We start from the raw sequence: 19,177 nt of genomic DNA, 5'->3' as shown, positions 1-19,177 counted from the left end.
AAGAGGGACAGTTAGGCAACATAGAATAACACCCTTAAAAGAGTACGAAAAAATAACAAATAAGATAATCTGCAGCGTTACCCCGCAGTTATTAGGTTCCATTGAACCTAATAGCGCAATGCTCACGGCGCAGAATTCCACTGCGGAATTCCGCACCGTGAAATCACACGTCCTCACCCGCGGCATGTTCTATTTGCCGCGGGCGTATGCGCGGACGGCTTCCATTGCAGTCAATGGAAGCGGTCCGTCACGCTATCATATGACACAGCCTGCGGGCCATGTGACGCTGTGGGTGTGTCACATGACACGGCCGGCGTGTCAAGCGCTCTATTGCGCATGCGCGCCGAAGCGTTATGCGGGACATCGGACCCGGAAGTATGGGGTCTCTGGGTGGAGGGGGCGCCATGACGGGCTCCACTGCGGAATTCCGCTTGCGGAGCCCCTCACGGCCGTGGGCACTAGGCCTAAGGATTGAGCATTGGAGCACTATACTTACTTAGTCCGGATAACTCCCCTCATCCTCCTTGCTTTGGCTCTCCCGAAGTACCAGCAGTTACCTGCTCAGCAACAATCCCTTAGTGGTGAAAGTTTAGATGACCCCCATGGCTGGTGGGATACAAAGTAGTTATTGCTACTCTGGTCCACTAACTGATGCAGCACTGTTCGCCCTCCTCACTTAGGGACAATAAGGGAAGTTGGCTCATCCCTGATGTCCAGCTAGATGGGGAACATAGGAAAAAAACAAGACGCAGAGAAGACCTGCAGAACAAAAGGTCTGTCTCCTACGGACACCAAGCTAAAATGGATTTAGCTCAGCACATGCAGGAGGGGTCCATGTCCACCTTCTATACCCCCAACAACACAGACCAGAAAGACATTTCCCCTGCAGCCCATATCCAAAGTCTTTATTAAGGTGGAGGTCTGCAAGGTAAGCCAGTGCACTATGCAGTTACAGCGCAGATGTCAGACTACCCAAACACTCTACAACTCTTCACAGTGCAAGCTGCTGTTTTTGCATCGGATGTCTTCGAATAAAATCCTGAATAAGGAGAATATCCAAAACAGTGCCACATTTCATTACTCTGAAGAGAAGCCTGAAGACAAGACTGTGATAACACATGCTCTAGTGAAGTTTGGGAAGTGGGTTGAGAGGTTTCAGTTACTCACTGGATGTTAGTGCTTCTGCTTCTGTAGAGGGAACCTTGAAGATTTTTCCTGCTTTGTATACAAAACTTCCAGTTATTACTTTGAAGTCCAGATAACGAGTAACTTCAGTGAAAACCAGCATCTTAACCAACTGGCCTGAAAAACAAAATAGGACATCAAGTGAAGCAAGATTCTACAGACTAATCGTTTGCAGAAGGTAGAATAATAACTGCCCATTTACATGCAAAGAATCTTTCATACGATTAAAAGATTGACAGTTTTAGTGATTGTTTTGCATAAAGTGCTAATGGATACTAATGTCCATTAGCACTTTATAGTCTTCATTTTCGTGTAAAGGGGCCTCCGGGAGCTGTTTGCAGAGCATAGCATGTGGTCCGAGCTCTGCACACAGCCGCTTTGTTCTCGCACGGGCTGTTGGAAAAATGCAATGTAATCTCAGACTCCCTGCAGAACACAGCGTGTGGTCCCAGTTATCTCACTCTGCCTGAACGATGGCAGTGTTTACAATCTACGATTTTCGCTCACATGCCATCGTTCGAAAGAATTTTGAGTGATCATCTTTGCGTGTAAATGGACCTTTAGTCTTATAGCTCAATCACTTATTGTATAACAACTTATGTAATGTAGAAGTAAAGGAGTATGGAACTCCTGAGAAGCATTAATAATCAACTTACCATCAGCCATAAGGAACTTGGGGACCAGATCCACATTCCAGTCTCGTCCACGTCCCATGCACTCTGGGGGGCTTCCAGGCATGTGAAACCTTTTGTACAACTAAAGGGCAACAAATTACACAGTGAAAATAGGTCTGTGTCTCTGTTGTATCACAAAGCGATGTATAGATAAGCAACAGGTTAGACGTAAAATGGTTTCTTACATCTTCCAAGGGTGTGATGGAAGCACTCTCTCCCCCGTAGTAAGAGTTGCGATCCATGTGCAGCACCTTCTTCCCATTCACCGACATTATTCCTGAAAGGATACATTCCTACAAAACAGAAGGACAATCATCTTACTGATAGAACGATCTTCTAAGGAAGTCAGCAGAGAGGTTTATGGCGAGTTTCAAAAGATGAGAAAGAAAATCGGGTTGCACACACAGGCCAAGTATTAAGAACGTTTACTTAAAGCGATAACAGTAGATATACATACAGAATATCAGGGGATATGAACAAGGGAGACAAGATCAGAGGATACAAACAGGATATACAAATAGTCTATCAACAAGATAAGGACTACATGATATGAAGGTAGGAGTCTGGCCGATTTTCCCATCAACCCCAGAGGTTCAAGAGTAACTTCACCTGTACCATTCCTTAGTGGACTCCACCCTTCTTCGCTTGAAATGGACTTGTATATCATGGATGGCGCTACATGATACAAGGTATCCAGCCATTATATCACACCTTGTCAGGTGAACCCTCTTATACTAGAGATGCTCTGCGCATGTCCAGATCTCTTATTCTTAGGGCTCCTTCACACAAACGGATTTGTTTGCGCAATAGGCAGAGAATAGAACTCACTGATGTTAATGGGTTCGTATACATATATGTAATTTGCGTGTGCATTTCGTGCGTGTAAAGAAGAACAAAAACGCAGCATGCTCTACTTTTGTGCACATCTGCACACCAAAGGTCCCCATAGAGGTCTGTTGGAGTGTGGGGGCACAATACACAAGGGAATATGTGAAACACTGCACAATTATGCTGGAACACACACACATGGAACTCATTAGGCTAAATAGTCACTTTATTTGGGGGCTTGTTTGTGTCCCGCATGCAAATGTAAAAGTACAGTATAATACGCCAACACATGCAAAAAAATACGCTCACTCATAGCGCAAAAATGTTGCACTGAAGTGTCCGAAATTGCATGTACGCCCGTGCAAAGGAGCCCTTAAGGAGTGTTCAATGAAGGGCTCAGTCAAATCTGCGTTAAGGAGTTCTGTTCTTCTGCTCCGTCCAAGGTGCAGGCAAAAAGCCCTCCCTGGCCGAAGGGTTCCATCATACGGCGCTTAACGGACCGCCTTCAACTACAATGGCGTCTGTTTGACTTCTACAAAGCAGTCCAGCATTTTGCCAGAATTTACAGGATGAAATAGCGCGGCTTGCGGTGCCATTTCACCTGGTATTACATCAGAAGTCCGTGATGGAGGTTCCACAACTCACCCTAAAAAGATGCTAAAACCAATTAACCCATCAGCTAAATACATACTAAAAATCAATTGACTACAAAAGGGCTAATTGGCTTCTGCTCTTCGGGGTTTTTTGCCTTCCTCTGGATCAACAACACAGGAGGATAGACAGGCTGGACTAGATGGACAATGTCTTCATTCGGCCTTACAAACTATGTTACTATGTTACTATCTTACTACTGTCAAAGCTGGATACCACACAACTGAAAGCAATGCAGAACCGAAAAACATGGAGGGAGAGAGGGACCCCTAAAGGTCTCCGAGTGTCGTGAATGACTAATCAGCCAACGACAAGAACCTACAGCTGTACACAAAGCGTAGTTAGAGTATATACACTAGCAATCTGCCAGCAGTTCCTTTGTGGAGCACATGAAGGCGGTTTTTCCGTGCAGTCCACTTGGCCCTCACTTCATACATGGAAATACAATGCTCTTTTCATCTTGTTAATAGTGCCTGTGTCTCATGACCAAAACACTCATCTTCCCACAACATTCCTGCTTGTGGGGTCAGGAAGATGGACAGCCTACAGAAGACAACTGCAGGACAGGGGGAATGCTGGAGATCCTGAGACCAATTCTGGTCCGATTCACGGGCATGCAGTGTTCGCGGCCCAGACGTCTGCCCATGTGCCATCTGATACAAGTTATGCCCTAGAACTTGGCGGTTCGATTCGCACTCAGCCATCTGAATACAGCCTTTCTTGGTCTATGGTGGGAAAGTATTTTACAGCGAGCTCTATGATGCGAGAATTTATAGGTTCACACACAAAGGCTTAGTAGTAATGAAGTTTAACCCCTTCCACTGCGGCCATTTTTGTTTTTTCATTTTAGCTTTTCCTCTTCACTTTCAGAAAAATCATAACTATTTTTCTAGTCACTACAATTATTTTTTTTTTACTGGAAAAGTTGTATTGTTCAAAAAGATACCATTTAAAGTACTAAAGGATGTACTGGAAAACTTAAATGCCTAAGTAGAGCAAAATGAAAAATGCAATTGTGCCCTTTTTGGAGGGGCCTGGTATTTACAGCATTCACGATGCAGTAAAAACAATGCCATCTTTATTCTGTTGGTCAGTACGAATATGGAGATACTATATTTACATAGTTTAACCCTTTCCAATCCAATTTTGTATCCTGGTTTTCCTAGGGGGCTTACTCTCTTTCTGCCATTATACAACAGTGCTATCTGCTGGCTAGAGCCAGTACTGCATGAGGTGACACATTGGATAGGCTCAGACAACAGAGAGGCTGGCAATATACAGTAAGGGAACCCCAATGGAGGTCTTACAACATCAGAGCTGTACAGCCTTAAATCATAATGTCTTCAGACGTCACAGTGGATTGGAAAGGGTTAAAGTAGGACTTCTTATAAAGGAAACAAAAAAACTTGACAAATTTGTATTCTGTCACCATCTTTTGATCCCCCACTATTTTTTTTGTCAATGGGGTTGCTTGAGAGCTTATTCTTTGCAGGGTGACCTGTAGTTTAAAAAAAAAAAAAAGTTTGGTACGGCGTTAGCCAGTAGAACAAAATGTGACTGTTCCTAAGAGAAACCACGTAATCTTCTAGATATGATACCTTTTAATAACTAACAAAAATACATGATGTTCTAGTGAGCTTTCCAACCAGATTATGGTTCTTCCTAAGGCTTAGGGCTTATTCACACATACGTATATCGGCCGGGTTTTCACACCTGGACGATATACAGTGTCCCTTTCTTCATGGGGAGAAGGCGGGCCGGGCGCAGTGCACTGAGCTCCAGCCCCCTCTCCACTGTTTGCAATGGGAGGGCGGTGCAGGGGCGGAGATAAGTTCCGCCCCCTCCCATTGCAAATAGTGACAAGGGGAGGAGGGGTGGGAGCTCAGTACACTGCTGCCAGCCTGGCCCGCCTCCTACCCCTACATAAAGGGACACCTCATATCGTCCAGGTGTGAAAACCCGGCCGATATACGGACGTGTGAATAAGCCCTTAACCCTTTCCAATCCACTGTCTGACCTCTGAAGACATTATGATTTAAGGCTGTACAGCTCCGATGTTGGAAGACGTCCGTCCGGGTTCTCTTACTGTATATAGCCAGCCTCTCTGCTGTTGGAGCCTATCCAATGTGTCACCTCATGCAGTACTGACTTTAGCCAGCAGATAGCGCCGTTGTATAACGGCAGAAAAAGCGTAAGCCCCTTAGGAAAACCAGAATATAAATTGGTTTGGAAAGGGTTAATGAAATAGATCTGAAGAGAGACAGATTACTTTACACTTAAAACAATACTAGAACACTATGAGTAGAGCAAATACTTAATTAGTCCACTGATAAGGATGTGAAAGTTTTATTGTCCCTAAATTAGTGTTAGGGAGTCACCAGGCCAGCGTATTATCTTTGCTATAGCTTTCTCATATTCTTTAGGCCTCAAGTCCACGGGTGGGAGTTCGCAGCAGAATCTCACCCTGCCCGCAGCAGAGGATCCTGCGTACCTGTGCAGGCAAGCGTAAGCGTCCGCAGGGACCTTTCTTCTGCTGGAACATCTGTACTGCGGATGGTCCACACAACTCGCCATCGGACATGCGCAGTACAGATTATTTTTTAATCTGCTTTCCCGTGGGATCCGCGGCCTGTCCGTAGTGTCCAGACAGGTTACAGATCAGACTGCTTCCATTACTTCAATTGAAGCAGCTGTGCGGGGACCACAAAGAAATGGGGCATGCTGCAATTTGTTTTCCAGACCAAAAGGTCCGCAAAACAAGCCTACATGCTTTAATTAATTTGCAGGCGCCCATGCTTCCCTATAGGCGGCTTGATTTGCGGATCTCCCACAAAGTAAACCCGCCTGTGGGCATTGGGCATTACTGTAGCATGAAATCTTTTGAGATGTTGATGCCTCGCCTGTCTTGAGTGTCAAAGATGGTTTTAAACTTGCACTCCCAAATTCTTCTATGATGTGGAGGTTTGAAGTTGCCTTTTAATATAGTAACTTTTCTGGGGTGCATACAACCTTTTGAGCATTTCTTTTTATCCTAGGCACTACGAGGGTTGTCCCAAAAGTTCTTCGCTTCCCCATGTCGTAATTTTGTTCTTGAGGAAGTAAATATAGAGTATAGATATATACTATAGAGTATCTTCTGGAAAGTTGGGTCTTTTTCTTATTTTCACAGAAAACTAAAAGTTGGAATGTCTGAAACGTTTCATATTTATCAAACACTGAGCAGTAATCGAGTACCTGCATGAGAAAGGTTTAGCACCAAAAGACAGGCCAGAAGATAACTTGTTGATCGGTGGGGGTCTCACTGCTGAGACTCCTGTCAATCTGGAGAACAGGACTAATGTGTTCCGCTCCCCCCCCCCCCCCCCCGTAGTGACATCACTCGGAATGGAGCGCTGACTGACCATGCGCGATAAGTGTCCCATTCATTGCGATGGGAGTGATGGAAATACCCAAGTGGGTGCACCGCTTGGGTACTCGACAGTCTACTGAAAGTGAATGAACCACTGGCGCGCATGCACGATCTGTGCTTCATTCAGTCTCCTGCCTCCGGAGGGTGGAGTACCCCCGCCGTGAGAACGACGAGGGACACTGTTCTTGAGATTAGCTGTTGAGACTCCCACCAATCAGCAAGTTAACCCCTAACCTTTAAAAAGCACACTACCCCACAAGTGACAGACCGCTGAAATCAGCAGATCCGTCACTATTGTATGCTGCCCTGAGGACGGCATGAACACTTGGCAGGCTCCCTGTAATTAGGCTTCCAATTGACCGCATACCATTTGGAATTTTGTTTGTCAAGGCACTTTGTTGGCTTGTTTAATTACATATTTGTCCCATTACCATGTGTGTTTACCACCAAAACCCTATGAAAACTGATATCATGCAAGCCAAACTAAATATGTTGCGCACACCGTGTACACGGCACAACAGGAATATATCATTCAACTCAGATGAAGACTAGTTTCTTCTAATTAGCATGTAATGTGTGACGAGCAGCAAGAAGGGACCAACATAGACCACAGCGCTGCTGGCAGATTGGTCCTTGGCCCCATGTGGGCGCAATCTATATTCCCCACTAACCCATCAGCACATTGTGGAGCCCGTTACAGAAGTCACTTACATTGAAGGGAAGTAACAGAACAATCACAAGTTACAGCCGTCTAGTGGGGAATATAGGCTCCGCCAATCTTCATGTATCCTAGACAATTCTTTTAGGTTCAGCTCCATTGAGACCATTGGCTAGTCACGGGGTATATATATATATATATATATATATATATATATATATATATATATATATATATATATATATATATATATATATATATATATATATATATCCCTTATCACAAGAAGGGTGTGTGATGGGAATATGGTGTGCACTGGGGACGGAGCGCACCCCGTCTACATCAGCCTGCACAGCATATAACATACGGGTCCCGAGACACCAGACAAAAAAGGCCCTATTTAGGTGCAATGACGGGGACAGGTGAGCTATAGACAGGAACACGGATTATACAGGCAGCACATAGGAGTTGGGAAGGTGCCAGCGGCATGAATCAGTCTCCACCTTATAGGTCACAACTAGGGTGTTAGCTGACACCTAAACATATATTCCTGCATTACTGTATGCAATATGTGAGAACAAAGAGAAGACGACAAACACTGAAGAGCCGTGAACAAGTCCCAGGAAGCCGTGTGCTTAATGTAGCCTGCCACCCTGTGTATTCCTGCACTGTGCAGGCTATGGCAGGAGGGTGCAAAGGTCCGGAGATGTCATGTGTTGTCACACTCCGCCAGGTACGGGGATTCTCCTAATCTCCAGCTCAGCGATTAGGACTAAGCCACTGGTCTACAGCAGACAGACAGCTCTCTGTACGTCAGCCCGTGCCCGCACGCCACAGACAGACCTCGGTACGTCAGCCCGTGCCCGCACGCCACAGACAGACCTCGGTACGTCAGCCCGTGCCCGCACGCCACAGACAGACCTCGGTACGTCAGCCCGTGCCCGCACGCCACAGACAGACCACGGTACGTCAGCCCGTGCCCGCACGCCACAGACCACTGTACGTCAGCCCGTGCCCGCACGCCACAGACCACTGTACGTCAGCCCGTGCCCGCACGCCACAGACCACTGTACGTCAGCCCGTGCCCGCACGCCACAGACCACTGTACGTCAGCCCGTGCCCGCACGCCACAGACCACTGTACGTCAGCCCGTGCCCGCACGCCACAGACCACTGTACGTCAGCCCGTGCCCGCACGCCCCAGACCACTGTACGTCAGCCCGTGCCCGCACGCCCCAGACCACTGTACGTCAGCCCGTGCCCGCACGCCCCAGACCACTGTACGTCAGCCCGTGCCCGCACGCCCCAGACCACTGTACGTCAGCCCGTGCCCGCACGCCACAGACCACTGTACGTCAGCCCGTGCCCGCACGCCACAGACCACTGTACGTCAGCCCGTGCCCGCACGCCACAGACCACTGTACGTCAGCCCGTGCCCGCACGCCACAGACCACTGTACGTCAGCCCGTGCCCGCACGCCACAGACCACTGTACGTCAGCCCGTGCCCGCACGCCACAGACCACTGTACGTCAGCCCGTGCCCGCACGCCACAGACCACTGTACGTCAGCCCGTGCCCGCACGCCACAGACCACTGTACGTCAGCCCGTGCCCGCACGCCACAGACCACTGTACGTCAGCCCGTGCCCGCACGCCACAGACCACTGTACGTCAGCCCGTGCCCGCACGCCACAGACCACTGTACGTCAGCCCGTGCCCGCACGCCACAGACCACTGTACGTCAGCCCGTGCCCGCACGCCACAGACCACTGTACGTCAGCCCGTGCCCGCACGCCACAGACCACTGTACGTCAGCCCGTGCCCGCACGCCACAGACCACTGTACGTCAGCCCGTGCCCGCACGCCACAGACCACTGTACGTCAGCCCGTGCCCGCACGCCACAGACCACTGTACGTCAGCCCGTGCCCGCACGCCACAGACCACTGTACGTCAGCCCGTGCCCGCACGCCACAGACCACTGTACGTCAGCCCGTGCCCGCACGCCACAGACCACTGTACGTCAGCCCGTGCCCGCACGCCACAGACCACTGTACGTCAGCCCGTGCCCGCACGCCACAGACCACTGTACGTCAGCCCGTGCCCGCACGCCACAGACCACTGTACGTCAGCCCGTGCCCGCACGCCACAGACCACTGTACGTCAGCCCGTGCCCGCACGCCACAGACCACTGTACGTCAGCCCGTGCCCGCACGCCACAGACCACTGTACGTCAGCCCGTGCCCGCACGCCACAGACCACTGTACGTCAGCCCGTGCCCGCACGCCACAGACCACTGTACGTCAGCCCGTGCCCGCACGCCACAGACCACTGTACGTCAGCCCGTGCCCGCACGCCACAGACCACTGTACGTCAGCCCGTGCCCGCACGCCACAGACCACTGTACGTCAGCCCGTGCCCGCACGCCACAGACCACTGTACGTCAGCCCGTGCCCGCACGCCACAGACCACTGTACGTCAGCCCGTGCCCGCACGCCACAGACCACTGTACGTCAGCCCGTGCCCGCACGCCACAGACCACTGTACGTCAGCCCGTGCCCGCACGCCACAGACCACTGTACGTCAGCCCGTGCCCGCACGCTACACAGACTTCTGTACATCAGCTCATACCCGCATGCCCCAGACAGACCTCCGTACCTCACCCCATGCCCACACGCCACAGACAGACCTCCGCACGTCACCCAGTACGCTACAGACAGACCTCCGCACGTCACCCCGTGCCCGCACACCACAGACAGACCTCTGTACGTCACTCCATGCCCGTAAAGCAGTCAAGTTGGTAATATATGAAAACTACACTGGGACTAGCCAAGATGGTCGAGTACTTAGGCCTCGCTGTCAGAGGCACCCATTGTTTTCAATGGAGCCTCTCTCACACGGCGCACTTTTCAGCGCCGTAATTTGCGAGCGCAGTCTGTTCTATTTTTTGGCCATTTAGCACTCAATGATGATGCTGCAGCTGAAAACGAAAATAAAACGGGGCAAAGCGCTGCAATTTAAATTGTGGCGCTTTCAGCAACGCCTGCGTGAGGGAGGCCTTATGAGTAAGCACCAGCACAGCAGTAGCTTTTCATAGGTTATAGGCCTCAAGCAGACGAGCGGGTCAGATCCCGCTGAGAGAATTCTCGCCGTGCCCCTGTAGTCACCCGCGGCTCACCTCCTCCCGGCGTCGCTCTCTGCTATGTGCCGGCTGTCGCCAAGTCGGCACATGCGCAGAGCAGAGCCGGCGCGTCAGTGGTGACGTTCCTGTCTGGGCCTCTGCGGGGCTCACACAGAAATAGAATATGCCGCGATTAGCTTACCACACAAGTTGTCACGCGGTCAAATCGCAGCTGCATGCATAGGATTGCATCATCTAATGCAATCCTATGGCAGCGGGCACGGGCGGAAATTCTGTGGGAAATCCCGCTGCAAAATTTCCGCCCGTGTGCATTTACCCGTACTTAAAGCTAGAAGACAGGTCATAAACACGGGGCGAGGCCGCTACACCCAAGTCTGCAGCACACAATACAAGTACAAATTTGGTAAAGGACCTAGTTCTGGTATTCCCACTAGGACAGGCGGGCACTTCACAAGGCTGGCTTCACACACGTTGGACATGAGCGCAGCATTCCCCCACAAGACATCTGCAGATTTGGTCGGGGATTCCAGGCATTACATTGAAATGAATGAAATCTGCGCCGCCGCAGGAAGAACAGGCTATGGATGTGAAAGTCCGTAACATGACGTGACCCTACTGTTAGTGCATGGGCCCACCAACACTGTACTTGTGGAATCCCAAAATTCTGCAACTAGTATGTGGTGTGTGAAAGCGGGTGACTAGACTCCCAAACTACAAGCATGACAGAGCTCTGCCCCTTCCATAGAGCGACTGATGGAAACTATGGGGTGATCTCCGACCCCGTCCATGGCAGCAGTCAATCACAGCTGCCTATGGGCGATCATGAGGAGGTTACTGCTGTGGGGCACCGAGAAGAGCTGGAAGAGACTCCGCAGTGAACGTCCTCTAGCTTACCCCCCACAGGTTCACAGTCTGTTAGGAGGCTCGCTATGAGCGAGGATGATATGCACAGTGTCCACCATCACCAAGAGCTGCCGCAGCTGCCATCCTTTCTGAGAGGTCATGCAGCATGTCCCTTAAAGGGGGATTTCTGACAGACTAACATTTTAAAATCTAGTGTACATCATCACAATACATCACTGTACCGGGTCTAGCTACTTTCTTCATTTTCGGTCACGTGACCCTCTGCCTGAAAAATATCTCCACTTCCTCTGACATCTTGTCTACATAGCCTCCAACATCCTGTTCGCAGTGCATGATGGGAGGACAGGAAGCACTGTGCTGTATGGCCCATCTGCAGGGCATATTAACATCATCTTCCGCACTTCTGCAACAATCACCAATCATATTGCTGGAATTGTGAATCGGCCAATCAGGTTGCTGGAAACCAACCCAAACAACCAATCAGGTTGCTGGAATTGCTGATTGTTGCAGAAGATGTTAATATGCCTCTGCAGGTGAGTGCTGGCAGCTCCTATCTGTCTGCTCCAACAGCTCTCCGGCAGTCAGTGAGAGGGAGGTTGGTGCCGGTAAGTTGTAGGACCTGTGAGCAGTGGGCGGAGCTACAGTGCAGGGTGGTAAGCAAGCTCTGTGCATGCTGGAAGCTGTAGGTTAGGGCCCTCTTACATGGGCTGATAAATCATTCATATTCTCACATCCAGTGGGAATATGAATGATCACTCAGTATAAGCGCCCGCCCCGACCGAACCCTGAACGAGATTCAGTCACTTATTAGTGGTTCGGTTTCTACATGCAGAATACTGAACAATGGATCGGCCCGTGTAAACAGGCAGTTGTTCACTTCTGGATGACTGCCTGTTTACTGTGAATGGAGGTGGGCCGGACCAATCCCCAACCCGCTCCACCTGCATTCATCAGCGATGCTCATTCCTGTGTAAGAGCACAGCACTGATTACCGTTGGGGCAAGCTGTCCGGCATCTGTGCCCAACAGCTCGTCCCGTGTGAAAGGACTCTAAGCCAGTAGGGAGTGACACTGCAGCCCGACACATAGCTGTGCATACAGTACGCCAGAGCGGGGGACATGTGTAGGTGGGGACAAGCTACACAACTACTCTAGCCTCGGCACACTGCGGGGCTGTTCTGGCAGAAGTGCCGCTGGAGACGGATACACCAAGTGTAGGCACACAGACTTCATCCATCTGCTGCACCCCATCTGACACCTACACAGGTAAACCCTGGTGTAGGACTTCCGCTAGAACTGTGTGTTATGGTGGAAATGACAGCAGAGTCTTGCCCAAAGTGAGATTGATGGGGAAAAAATGCCCAAAATTAGGCCTTGCAAAAATGTACCCGATTGGTCCCCGTGCCGTAGCTTCTGTCAGTGTACTACACGCAACAGAAGAGCGGCAGGCCTGGCACTGTTCTATCCCATGGGCATAGTATTACAGCATATTACACGCACAGGCTTGGCTTGTGCGACACTCCGTACCAATCTGCCATAAGCTCCCATGTTGTTGCTCACACACATTGTGCAAAATGACAGCTATGAATGAAACCCCGAAACTGAACCATTGACTTCTGAGACAGACACTTCTCTGGTGTCCCATCTACAAGGTTTCCATCTGTTGTCGTATTGGATCAGCATAGTCAACCCCAATTTGTACTCCAAACAAAATGGAAACCTTGTAGAGCAGTCGACAGAGGAGTTTCTGCTTCAGACTACAAGGAACAGCTCTGGGTCCGGTTCGCAGCGCCGCTTTCCACAATGGTCACAATCACAGAGCGCTATAAATAAGGCGGCCTGCACGCCAGCGGGTCTGCACTGCAGAATCTGGAGCAAATCCAGCCATAGCCTGGCATGGTGATACACGACTTACTGCCCACAAGCAGAAATAGAGTGAGATATTCCGCTCGCGGGGAAGAAATCGCGGCATGCCTTCCACTGAAGTCAATTGAAGCCGCCCGTCCAGCAGCCATTTTGCAGAATGGTCGCGGGAGCAGTGTCATCTCTACTGCCCATGTGTGCCAGCACACTGGCCAACGCATCCGCAGCGGAGAAGACACCAGAGAGGTGAGCTGGGGTCTCCTGCCGGGCACCGGGTCAGATCCTGCATGCGGGGTCCGGCCCGCCCGTGGGCAGGCGGCGTAAGGCTGCATGAAGACTACCGCTAGGATGGAGCCGCAAGGGACGAAACGTACAGGAGAGCCTACTGTCAGATCCGGGGTGACGGGCCGACCGGTCCTGCACAGGTGGGAGCAGCCACCCCACAACACACCAAGATGGCGGGGCACCCCGGCCGCCGTATGAGGGGACGCGCCGTGCGACCTGCTCTACGAGATTACACTAAGCTGCTTTCACCGAGTCGCTCCCGGCCGCCCTGCGGAGGACATCGTACGGGCGGGGGCAGCCCTTCATCACGGTAAACCGATTCCACCGGATTTTTTCCAGATGCGCCATTCTGTACCGCAGACAAAAAAGTACCCGGATGTATCCCAGCGGGCAGCGGACGCACTCCGGCCTCCACACGGTCTGTGGGTACAGGGGAGGTACAAGGGGGCAGATGTCCAGCACACTGCAAGCACTGCTAACACTGCATACATGTATACGGGCCGGGACGGGTCAGCAGCCGGGCACGGGCTCCAGGCCTGCGGAGGGAAGTCTCCCCAGGAAGTTGGAGGCCACAGGAGGGGGTGTGGCGGCGGCGCAGCACTCAGCACATCCTCACCGTCAGGCCGGTTCCCAGCACGATAACGTCGTACTCCTCATTCATGGCGCTCGGCTTCGGGTGCCTCGGGTGTCAGCGGAGAACAGGCGGGGGCGCGCTCACAGATTGCGCTTATGGCGGATACGGAAGCGCAGGCAACGAGGAGCGGCGGAGCGCGCACGGAAAGACACTCCCTGCGCGCGATCGGACGTCACTCGGCAGCCAATCAGAACGCAGATAGGAGGGGAGTCCTGGGGCGGCCGAGAGAGACCAGTCACTTCCGGAGACGTCAACCGCCCTGTGAATGGATTGGTTGCAGGATGAATTAGGGCGGGGCTTCGCCACGTGACTAAAGCACCTCAAGATAAGAGCTGTACACGTTGTAGAAAGGCGGAGCTTGTCGGTGTGTGTGAGCCCGGGCTGGGCAGTCAGCGGAGAGCTGCTGTACCTGGCGCTGCCGTCAGGGGGAAGCCTGGCCAACCCGGGGATGAGGGATAAATCAGGCACGACCAAATACGGATGGGGCTATTTTCGTCTTCCTACTGTAGCCCTATAATACAACTAACTCGCCCATTAGTCTCCCATCTACAGAGCTGTGGGGTTTTCTGCTTAATGAGGGGGAAGAGAGAGAGAGAGAGTCCGCCAGTTGAGTGCCCCTACAGTATGGCCTACTATGAGGCTCCCTCTAGTGGTGACTTAGGTCTTTTACAATTCTGATTGTATATTTGCAAGCAGCGCAGCAGCAGGCACTGTACCCGTTTAAGAAAGCAGACAAATCTTGAAGAAGCTGTAATGTCCGCCATATTGGTTGTCAATCAGCTCTCCGAAACTCCCAAGAATTACTATTGAGGAACGGTTGTAAGTAGAGACATAACGTGGAGCTCCTGGGCCCCAATGCAAAACCTGTAACAGGGCCCCCAACTATAATGCTTTACTCATAGTACTGGGCTCCCTATATGGAGAAGAGAGGCCTTATGGGCCCCCTAAGGCTCCTGGGCCCGGGTGCAACCGCATGCCCTGCATCTTCTATAGTTACGCCCCTGGGTGTAGGGGCTTATTTACATCACTGAATTAACCCTTACATCACTGGTTTCCAGCAAAAAATGTGTAGGCCCCACTTTATAGGCTTCTTTGGTTTGTAGTACTTGAACTCAGCCCTTCCTTTTGAAGCCTACCGTGCTCTCATCTATAGCCACGGTTTTCCAGGTACATATAGTTCTTCACCTCGCCCCCTCGGGTACACGCACTACCTCGCGCAGCGTCAGGAGGAACTAAATGCAGCATCCAAAATATTTGCACAAAACTGAGGCTGGAGAAAACATCCTTGAAGAATGGGGTTTGGTCTAACCAATCGTCGGTAAAGTGATCCACTAATTGCGGCTTCAGTTTCAGAGCCATCTTCATTATGATTCCAAAGAACGTCTTCATTTCTTGGGTGAAGCCTCCTTCCAGGAGTGCCACATTGCATATTTTGGTGGTGGAGCCAACTTTTGGATTTCTTCTGCATACAGATTTGTTGCTGCCACAATTTTGCCAAAAAGTTCATCAGCGAAAAACCAGAACTATTCTCTCCCCGTTTTCGGGCGAACAGTTTCTTGGAAGGTGAATCCCTGGTGTGTCACCGTGTACAGGAGCTGTATAAGATTCCCATCACCATCACAAGATTCCTTCCAGCTCCCTGTAACAGGCAGCAAATTATTGCCCCTTTCTTCTTCACTACTTTCAGAATCACTGGAAGCACTATCACTAAAAGCAGGAACATTTTATGGTCCCTTTCATCGGTGGAATCACCTTCACCATCACTCTTTTCCATAATCCACCTTTGAATATCCTCATTACTAACACTTTCCAGCTTTCCCTTCAAAAATTTGAAAGGGCAGCACGAGAATTTATAGCGTTGTGCTGCGAGAATACACTGCCTGCGCGATGACATAATGCATTACGTCATTGTGCCGGTGAGCCTCTGAGATAACAGCTTGCGGACATCTGACAGGCAGTACATGTGCTAGAACGCCTCCAACAGTGGAGTGCTCCATGGCGCATATATATATATATATATATATATACACGAAAGCCCTCACTGACTAACTCACTCACTGACTCGCCACTAATTCTCCAACTTCCCAATGTCGTAGAAACATGAAATGTGGCAAAGCATAGATTATGTCCAAAATAGGAAAAGTAAATGGGTCCCAACTCGATTATTTAATTCTAGCGCAAAAGAACTAGCGTCCAAATTTTACGTACGTAATCTAATTCTCCAACTTCCCAATGTCATAGAAACTTGAAATTTGGCACAAGCATTGATTATGTCATAAATAGGAAAAGTTAATGGGTCCCAACTCGATTATTCAATTGTAAGCGCCAAAGAATTAGCATCCAAATTGTACGTACGGAATCTAATTCTCTCACTTCCCGATGTCATTTTATATAAAGGAAATGTCGCATGGTTGCCTCCACGTGGTGTTTTCTGGGTAACGCAAGAACCATGCAAAATGGTGAACATATGTTTTTTCCTCATCTCTAAAGTAACCACGACTTCATAAGATTTTCCGTGTGAACACCAGATAAACACCAGTACCAAATTAACTCGGGCGAAGCTGGGTATATCAGCTAGTACTGTATATGTGTATGTACATGTCCATACATACATATATACATGTCCGTACATGTGTCGGCCCTCGTCCGGCAGCAGAGCCATGCAGGAAGATACCTGTATTGCTCCATTGTACTAACATATGCATGGTGTACCCCATTTGTCTTGTACGAGAGTGAAAGCCTGTTTGCTTAAAGGCCACCCTCCTGGATTCAGACGTTTGCTACTTAGTCCGCTACCTGATTTTCTGATCTTTTTAAGTGAATGGCATTGAGAGAAGGAGCGTTTCTTTCTGCCTAAGACAGAATTTAGCAAAACAGCTCCTGTAACATATTGTGATGAGTGATGTTGTCCAGATAGATTCAGACTTGCTCGTTGATATGTTGTGACCAGAATTTTTTATTTGGCTCCCCAGCCTAGGGCACTTGCATCCGTTTTTACTGTAATTTTTGGGAATCTGATGCCAAGCCACTTTTCAACTGAGATTTCATTTTTTTGGCTACCGAGATAGAGAAAATTTTCACTTCTGTTAATTTTAAATTCCAATCCAGCGGAAGTGTCAGTCTGTTTCAGGATCTCAGAATCAGCTTTTGTAAAACTCTGTAGTTGACTCCAGGGTATTGCAGATATGCAATATGGCATTGGGCCCAAAACTGATCTAGCTTCTTTTAGTGAGCAGGATTATTTGTTCTGGAAGGATATTATTCTGCCCTGCATTACAGGTCTCTTTTCTGGAGGTAGGAAGGAATATTGGATTTCTGAATTTAGGAGTATCTCTAGTAAAATCTGTCTGTGATGGTTCTAGGTTTGAATTTTCTAGAGTGAGAATCTATCCTAACTGTTGTAGAAGAGAGCAAGTGATCTGTATGTGATTCAGAAGATCAGATGCTAAATTGGCTAATGTTACGACCAGCGTGTGTGGACCCACTGTGCCAACTAACCTGTTTGACTTTGGGCAAGATTTAAGGGCATTATCCCGACGGCTCCCCACTATTTATCCTTTAACCCCTGTACAGGGATCTGGCCTTCACTGCAGGAAACCGAACAGGCTGCTACCTCCTAGAATAGTCCCGGTGTAGTTGGCAACTGACCCATGGGGGTCGGCAACACGGGTACAACACACCACGAGACAGACCAAAGCACACACAAGAAGCAGAAACCAAAAATGGCATCAGCACGCAAAATAAATTTGCTATCAGAGGTATACATACCTATAATCAATACTGTAACCACATTAAATAATGCTAGGTTCTTGGTATATAATTTGATCAAAATTGTACACCTATATATTTCTGTTGAGATATATTTCTGATGAGTAGTACGGACCTACTTAATTCTTTTAGGCTAAAGGACACAGACAGGATACAGTCCAATGTTGGGGCTGGCGGTGTACAATCGAGATGCGGGTTACAAGTCGGAGGGTCACTGACAGGCAGAGTTCAAGCAAATCCAAACAACGAGTCCAAGGGTCAGTGCACAGAAATCAGAAGCAGAATACCTTTGCTGGGAGCAAGAAACAAACACCAAAGCTCAGGCAAGGAGGATCATCTCTGGTTGAGTAAATAGGAGAGCAATTGCTCATTACCTTGCAGCTGGGCTACGATTAATTCCCACTATGCTGAAGGATAGTACAGGTACAAGGCCACATTATACTGGGAAAGCAGAGCGACACCTAACAGCTATCAGTAGAAAATCGTCCTACTAAGGGACCAGTGCGATTCCCTTGAGGCTGTGGTGAACTACAACCTATATTATAATTTTTGTGAAGATTCTGGGAGCACAACATATTCCAAACAGGTGACAATTAGAAAATGGTGGGCTGCTTTGCCTATTTTAACAGTGAAGCTCAGAAACCTCTGATGGGAAGGATGAATAAGGAGATGATAATATGCATCTCTAAGATCTCGCATAGTCATGACGGCCTTCTTCCTAATCACTGTTTTTATAGTGTCCATCTTGAATTTCCGCTAAGCTATGCAAATGTACTTTAGGTTTACAATTGTTCAGAAAGACCTGTTCAGTTTTTGAATAGGAATAGGCAACAAAATAACGACCCTTTCCATTCTCTTTGGGTACCAAAACAGTAACTGCCCGATCTTGAAGGGATCTTATTCCCTCTATAAGTGTTTGTTAAAGATCCCGGATGGCTTTAGTCCGTTTTGTATCCTCCATTTTTATTGTGGCTCTGACCGCCTTTAGGAGGGTGTCCGTATCATCACGGTCAAAATAATATTTATTTTCTTCCTCATTCAGAGTTTGAAGACATCTTCCCTCTCTTCAGGGTTGCCAACATACCAGCCCTCGCTTTCAGAATCTAAAAGTCTATACCTCTTCTTTGCAGTAAATGCAGGACTACATCTAGATTATGTTTTAAATGGATTCCCTCCAGCACTGGCATAACTTTAGGGGATGCAGATGCACCCGGACCCAAG

General features: G+C 49.3%; 1 protein-coding gene across 1 annotated transcript in view; it reads right to left on the bottom strand.

Annotated features, from left to right (window-relative positions):
- Positions 1 to 14,349, bottom strand: part of GDI2 (GDP dissociation inhibitor 2) — a 29,154-nt gene extending 14,805 nt beyond the window's left edge. The window contains exons 1-4 of the mRNA XM_066592122.1: positions 14,171 to 14,349; positions 2,045 to 2,152; positions 1,842 to 1,941; positions 1,168 to 1,302 (exon numbers count right to left, since the gene is read on the bottom strand). Coding sequence (XP_066448219.1) covers positions 1,168 to 1,302; positions 1,842 to 1,941; positions 2,045 to 2,152; positions 14,171 to 14,215 — 388 coding nt within the window. The 5' untranslated portion in view covers positions 14,216 to 14,349. The remainder of the gene's footprint in view (positions 1 to 1,167; positions 1,303 to 1,841; positions 1,942 to 2,044; positions 2,153 to 14,170) is intronic.
- Positions 14,350 to 19,177: the final 4,828 nt, after the last annotated feature.

Source organism: Eleutherodactylus coqui, chromosome 2 (genome assembly GCF_035609145.1).
Source record: "Eleutherodactylus coqui strain aEleCoq1 chromosome 2, aEleCoq1.hap1, whole genome shotgun sequence".
Classification (NCBI taxonomy): Eukaryota; Metazoa; Chordata; class Amphibia; order Anura; family Eleutherodactylidae; genus Eleutherodactylus; species Eleutherodactylus coqui.
This window is presented reverse-complemented; position numbering and strand designations above follow the sequence as displayed.